Here is a 7,500-nt window from a genome sequence, read left to right as displayed (position 1 = left end):
CAGTTGGACAGTTTCAGTTGGACAGGTTCAGTTGGACAGGATCAGTTGGACAGGTTCAGTTGGACAGGTTCAGTTGGGAAGGTTCATTTGGACAGGTTCAGTTGGACAGGGTCAGTTGGGAAGGTCCAGTGGAAGTGCATCCCCTCCCATAGCTCCAGTCGCCATCTGCTAAATGTCATGTCCGTCTTTGTTCCTGCTCATCGATTGGCCAATTAACCTTCTCTGGGTTTTCTCCTGCCATTTTGTCTTAGTGAGGCGAAGCTTTGCCATTGATTACCAAAGACTCTGTAGGCCAGTGTTTATAAAGGCACTCAGTCAACTGGGGTGTGATCTAGAGCTAATTAATGTGACAGCTTCAGACTTCAATAATTCATATTGTAGGTTTGATAACTTACTGAGGGGATTTCATTTAGCTGTAGATAACATGACTTTAAAGGCTCCTAACCCTATATTTCAGTAACACAGGAATTATAATTATAGTTGATTAATTAGTTTTGCCTTGTTACAGTGCAACAGTTCTGTTCTGTTCAGTTCAGTTCAGTACAGTATAGTGTAACGTACTGTGAAGCTGAGAGAGACTGCATATTGATATTTTTTTATGGCATGAAGCTAGTTTAAGGGTAACCTGTACAATTAGGTACTCACACACACACACACACACACACACACACACACACACACACACACACATATACACACACAAAAACTCTCACACACACACACACACACACTCACATGTACTCACACATACACTCACATGTACTCACACACACACACACACACACACACACACACACACACACACACACACACACACACACACACACTCACATGTACTCACACACACACTCACATGTACTCACATGTACTCACACACACACACACACACACACACACACACACACACACACACAGACACACACACACACACACACACACACACACACACACACACACACACACACACACACACACACACACACACACACACACTCACACTCACACACACATTCACACACAAAAACACGCACACATACACACACATAAACACTCACACATACATACACACAAACATACACAGGAACACTCACACACAGAAACACACACACAAAATGCAGAGTAAATGTATGAATAAAGGCTGAAGCCATTGATCAACTGGTGCTGAGGAGCTTCCTCATTCAGTGTGTGTGTGTGTCTGTGTGTGTGTGTGTGTGTGTGTGTGTGTGTGGGTGTGTGTGTGTGTGTGTGTGTGTGTGTGTGTGTGTGTGTGCGCGTGTTCTTGGTCTTTAATCACTGTGAAATGCCCTACTTAGGACAGCACTGTGTGACTGATGGGGAAAGTCCATTAGGTGTGTAGAATGTCTAAAAGCCCCTTACTTACACACCTGCCCCCTCCTACCCCAGGGATTCATCAACCCACCCCCCATCTCTCTTTCTGTCTGTCTTTATCTCTGCCTGTTTTCTCCTTCGTCATCCTGTCTCTATCCCCCCTTTTAGTCCTTCCCCCTTTCTCTCTCTCTTTCTCTCTCTCTCTCTCTCTCTCTCTCTCTTTCTCTCTCTCTCTCTCTGAAGTAAGGAGGTGACGCTCCGAGATACCTGTATCAAAATTATATTCAGTGGTAGTATTCAGTACAAACCAAAGCTCACACCAGCCATGTTTCTCATGTTGCCAATAGTAACCAGCTACAGAAGTGGGATTGAGGCCTACTATCATTAATATTCACAATATTGAATGTTCGTCATTGTGTAATGAAAGCATGTCGATTGTTGATGCCTGTGGTTAGTGAAAGATTGATTAGTGATGTCTGATCATCTGTCTTCACAGAGCTGAACATGTCCAGCATCGTCAGGGAGAGATGGTCGCCAGGGACGACCTTTCCGAGTTACTCACCCCCCTTCCTGTTGGACTCATACATCACCATGGAAACAGAAGGGGGGGAAGATGGTGTGGAGGAGAATATTGTGTATCTCTGACATCACTACACCGCAAGGATGGAAAAACCCAGACAATGGCAACTCTTGAATACACTTACCAGATCCCAGCCAGACCAGGGCCTTATCTGGGCCACACCCATCCAGTTAGCAGTTATCCGTTTAAAAGAAAAATGGAACAATGGACTTATTTCTTTAACAGAGTGCACTGCTTTATACTTCTCTGAGCTGTTGTTCCCTGCACAGGTGTAGAATCTGAGTGTGGAGTCAGAATGCGGAGTCATGGTGTGAAATGTCTGAAGGCAGATTCTAATGGTAGAAGCCAAGCTTCTGCAGCACTGTCAGCCGGCTTTATGAGCCATTAAAGTAGAGCAGAGCAGAGCCAATGGGATCCCCACACACTAGTCACTAATGGCTGGGCTTTAAAGGCAGATCTCTGATTTTACCCCTCCTTCTGTGCGCCTGAAGCAATATGTTTATTGACTAGAATTGTTTATGGTTCGGTCCGAGTCTCCATGTTTCCCATTTACAGTGCCAGTGGACCGTGTACAAACGACACGTTGTTTTTTTTTTAGCACACACACTAAACGGACAACTAGAGGACCGTGAATTTGACAGAAAGTGTATTGGACTTCACCTTTAATGAGGAACATGCCAGAGGGATTGAGAGGAACTGAGGGGACAACATTAGCATGTTAGCACAGGCCTGAGTCACAGGTCACATAAACACAGCCACCCAGCAATTGTTTTATGTAGGAGCAGTAAAGTTTATGGTGTGTGGTGTGTGATTATGTGTGTCGAGCCTGCTGACATAAAGAGAGAGCAAGGGAGTTAATGAGAGGGAGAGGCGGAGGAAGAGAGAGAGGGAGGCATAGATGAAAGATGTGGGAGAGAGAGAGGAGTGGCATGGCATTGTTTAATCTGAGTGGGAATGAAAACAGACATTATTGAGGGGATAAAAGGAACCAAGCTTTGATGAGTTCCACGCCGAAATTTTGTTTAATCTTCAGCCACATCTGCCTTAAATTCAAAGTGTGTGTGTGTGTGTGTGTGTGTGTGTGTGTGTGTGAGAGAGAGTGAGTGTGTGTCAAGATAACATAAATGGAGCAACCTGATTCTGTCACTTCTGTCCGCAAGTACCAAAGGCACATCGTCCACCCTTGAGCAGAGCCCCAGACACACACACACACACACACACACACACACCAACACACACCAACCATCTGACCCAGTGTGCTTGCTATCTATTAAAACCTTCTTTCTGCTCATTAAGGCCAGGAAGCTCACACAGGAAACTCAGACACGTCTGTCAGCGAAGAGTATGTTGAATGGATGAACACACTGTTTTGTTTGCCTAATTTCATTTTAAATAGACTTCCTCGCTGACTTTCACTTTCACAGTGTTGGATGAATCCCTAAGAGTGCTGAAGTGATTGACAGATCCAGGTTAACTACCAAATATATGCAGCATCTTAGATGAATCAAACATCCAGCTCCACGGCCCGTGTCCATAGTAACCGGTGCCCAAGGCCTATCTCCCAGTTCCCAGAACCCACGCTTGACACGAAGCACATGGGTCAACACTGGCATTGTGAAAACCCTGTGTGTCCTCTCTGCTGTGACTGTCTGTCAAAAGCCCTCTCTGATTGCTCTGTTCACCGAGGAAGACTCAATCTTCAGTTTGTTTTTCTTTACACCCTTTTGTTTTCTTTTTGTGTTTCGTTTTTTGACATGTGTCACCGTGGAAACCCCTGGCAAGTTCTGTCTGATCCGATGTTGATTAGCATGCCCAAACACACATACAAACACACACACGCACACACTCGAGTCATGAATTTTTAACAAGGCCGCGTCAAAAATAGAAGCACCGCCGTTCCCGGAGCGCTGCTCTGCGTCGTTCCCCTCGACTCGAGAACTGGGGGGGCCTCTGTTTCCATGCCAGATTATTCATCTGGAGGCTCCTTAACGATCCGGTCGGATCCGTGTCCCCGGGCCACCGATCCGACTGCGGGCACGCCAGGGCACACTTCTCCCCGCACCGCTGCTCGGCGGCGTAATTGGCACGCCGGTTTGGAGCGGCAGCGGTAATAGCAGAGGCACACCGTGTCACATTTATATTCCCAACTTGTACAAAATGGGCGGCATATTTGCATAGACAGATCGTTCAGATAAGGCCAAAACAGCACTGGAATAAATGTCACACCAATTACTGCAGAGACCTGAGTGTTTTTGTGTGTGTGCGCGCGCGTGTGTGTGTGTGTGTCTGTGTGTCTGTGTGTGTCTGCCTGCCTGTGCTCTCTAATGAATGTGCCAGAAAATGGCTGTGTGTGAGCTTGTGTTTGTCTACATGTGCGTAGGTAGAACATGCAGTGTGTGTTCTGCTTTCCACCTGGCTAAGCAAGTGTGTGTCCATATACAGTATCTGCTCTCATGTCGCTCCGCTCCAGTTTGTCAGTCACACACACACACACACACACACACACACTCACACACACACACACACACACACACACACACACACACTGTACTCTGCTCAGTCGTGTTCAGTTGTTTGTCTTGCTGTTGTTTTTCCATTGTGTTAATCTAAATCACATGAACAAGATGCTGTCTTCAGTGGATATCCAGCGCCCAGCTTTTATTCATCTTGTGCTTTGCACTTTGCTTGTTTCAGGCCATTAGAATCACAGATTAGCGCACACCAGTGTGCCAGTGAACTAGATTAGCACAAACCAGTGTGCCAGTGAACTAGATTAGCACAAACCAGTGTGCCAGTGAACTAGATTTTGTGGCAGTCCTGTGAGAATTTGGCCCTAAGCCTGTGCAAGCATTGTATTACAACATCTGCCTTATGCCTAAACTATATAGCCTGTGCTCCTTATAGCTGTTTATACAACACACGTATATGAATATATATTTTGCAGGTGTTTTGTGTATATTATTTGAAAGAACATGTATGTGCTAGTGAGTAAATGATGACTTTATGAACATTATTTTAATTTATTACACATTGGATTATGGGTAAATGAAGAACATTTCATTGTTTTGTATGCTGATGTATTTTCCTGTAACTGTGTATATGGCATTGAATGGAACATGACTATGTTGCTGCACAATGGTGGTTTTAGTCCAGTCTTAATTTTGTGTCTGATATTCATTTGATTCTGTGTGTGTGTGTGTGTGTGTGTGTGTGTGTGTGTGTGTGTGTGTGTGTGTGTGTGTGTGTGTGTGTGTGTGTGTGAGTGTGAGTGTGTGCACGTATAAGTGAGTGTGTGTGTGTGTGTGTGTGTGTGTGTCTCTCAGCCCTCCAGCCAACTTAACTATTGTGAGGACAGTGATGTGGTCAGCCAACTACATGAGTCACTCTCTGTCGCCTACAATCTCCTTCACTCTTCTCTCTTCTCTGTTCTCTCTTTCTCTCTTCTCTGTCCTCTCTTTCTCTCTTTTCTCTGTACCCTCTGGTCTCTCTTTCTCTTTCCCTCCCTGCTGCCCTCCAATCTCCTCTCTGTCTCTCTTTTTCTTGTGGACCCACTATGGTATTAGCATTCCTCCCAACTCTGTGTATTTTCACATCTCCTGTCCTCCTCCTGCTTGTGTTACACCAGTGGCCTTGCCTTCTTTCTCTCTTTGTTTTTCTATATATCTGTCTCGCTTGTTTCTTCTCTCATCTCTTTATATCCTTTTCTCTCTCTTTTTCTCTGTTTTTTGCTCTCTTCTGTCTCTCACTCTGTCTGTCTGTCTGTCTGTCTGTCTGTCTGTCTGTCTGTCTGCCTGTCTGCCTGTCAGTGCAGCCATGCTTACATCCTATGTACTTGGTGTGGTTTGAGTTTGAGGGAACTATTCTTTTACTCTACTCTCCTGCTCTTAGATGGCTTCCGGCCATCACCATGGCAACCCGCTTGTTTCCGAGGCAAGGTGGGAATAGGTGCATGAGGGGGTGTAAAGTAGCAGTGTGTGTGTTTTTTTTCTGTAGAAGTAATATGAGGAAGCGCTTACTGGAAAAGAGCATGAGGCTGGAATACTAATGAACCTCACACTACAGGGAGATGACACACACACACACACACACACACAGACACACACACTCGCGCGCGCACACACACACACACACACTCAACCACAAACACAGTCATACATACAAACACTCACAACTCTCTCTCTCTATCTCTTTCTCTCCCTCAAACATATTTGCATACACATGTCCATCCACTCAAACACACTTGTTAATATAACACATAACCAGCATGAAAAGCACACACACACTCAACCACAAACACAGTCATACATACAAACACTCACAACTCTCTCTCTCTATCTCTTTATCTCCCTCAAACATATTTGCATACACATGTCCATCCACTCAAACACACTTGTTAATATAACACATAACCAGCATGAAAAGCACACACACACTCAACCACAAACACAGTCATACATACAAACACTCACAACTCTCTCTCTCTATCTCTTTATCTCCCTCAAACATATTTGCATACACATGTCCATCCACTCAAACACACTTGTTAATATAACACATAACCAGCATGAAAAGCAACAAAACAAACAAAATGCAAGGCAAAAAAACATGAAATGAAATTACAACACCCATACACACACACACACACACACACACACACACACACACACCTTTACCCAGTAATTGTGAGGTGGGCTGTGGCATGTGTCTGACCTCTGTGTGACCTTGTCATGGAGCTCCGCTCAGATCCTCTCATAGACGTTAGAAAGCATGGTATTCACAGGTGAGCTATAGTTGGAGTCAGTCCTCTCTAAACCCCCCTCCCCCCCTTGCTTTACCCCTCTAAGCCCCCTACCCCACATTTCTCCTCTCTAACCCAAACCAACCCCCCCCCCCCCCCACACACACACACACACACACACACATCTTTGACTCCTCTCTCACCTCCTCTAACCCCTGCTGCCCCCCATCACACCTGCTCTCTCTTTGTCTTCCTTTCTCTCTCCCTCTCTCTATCTCTCTCTCCCTCTCTCTCTCTCTCTTTCTCCCTCCCCCCAGTTCCTTTCTCTCATAGTTTGCATCTGTCAGTCTGCCATCACAGGCTTGCCAGATAGTAACACCTGCATCCTCACCCATGTCTCTCTCTCTTTCTCACTCACTCACTTACTTTCTCTCTCTCTTTCCCTCTCTCTCCTGCAATCGCTTTGCATGTTCTTTCACCTCTCCTTTACTCCGTTCTCACTACTGTGTGTCTGTCGTTCTTTCTCTCTCTCCCTCTCCCCCACCCTCTCTTTTTCTCTGTCTCTCCTGCCATCTCTTTTGTTTGACCTCTCCTTCACTCCTTCACCCTGTCTCTCACCCTTGTCACACTTTCTCTTCTCTGTCTCTGTATCCCTCGCTCTCTGGCTCATCCTTCATTCCTCTGACTCAGACTTGTTTCCTTAGGTATCCAGGTAACTCTGAAGTGTGTGTAGCCTGTCAGTGTTAATGATGCTGCTATTGTGAAAGCCACGCTGTGGCAGACGCCACCGATGTCACATGATGACAGGATGCCAGGTAATGAGAACCATCACAATGCCATTTATATGGGCTTT

The 7,500-nt window shown here is 45.6% G+C and overlaps 1 protein-coding gene across 1 annotated transcript in view; it reads left to right on the top strand.

The window, feature by feature from the left end:
- arhgef28a (Rho guanine nucleotide exchange factor (GEF) 28a) overlaps positions 1–3,089 on the top strand; it is a 73,925-nt gene extending 70,836 nt beyond the window's left edge. The window contains exon 35 of the mRNA XM_080847930.1: positions 1,826–3,089. Within this exon, the coding sequence (XP_080704056.1) occupies positions 1,826–1,974 (149 nt within the window). The 3' untranslated portion in view covers positions 1,975–3,089. The remainder of the gene's footprint in view (positions 1–1,825) is intronic.
- Positions 3,090–7,500: the final 4,411 nt, after the last annotated feature.

The sequence above is a fragment of the Sprattus sprattus genome (assembly GCF_963457725.1).
Source record: "Sprattus sprattus genome assembly, chromosome: 11".
Taxonomy (NCBI): domain Eukaryota; kingdom Metazoa; phylum Chordata; class Actinopteri; order Clupeiformes; family Clupeidae; genus Sprattus; species Sprattus sprattus.
Note: the sequence above shows the minus strand (reverse complement) of the source record. Positions and strands in the feature narration are given on the sequence as shown.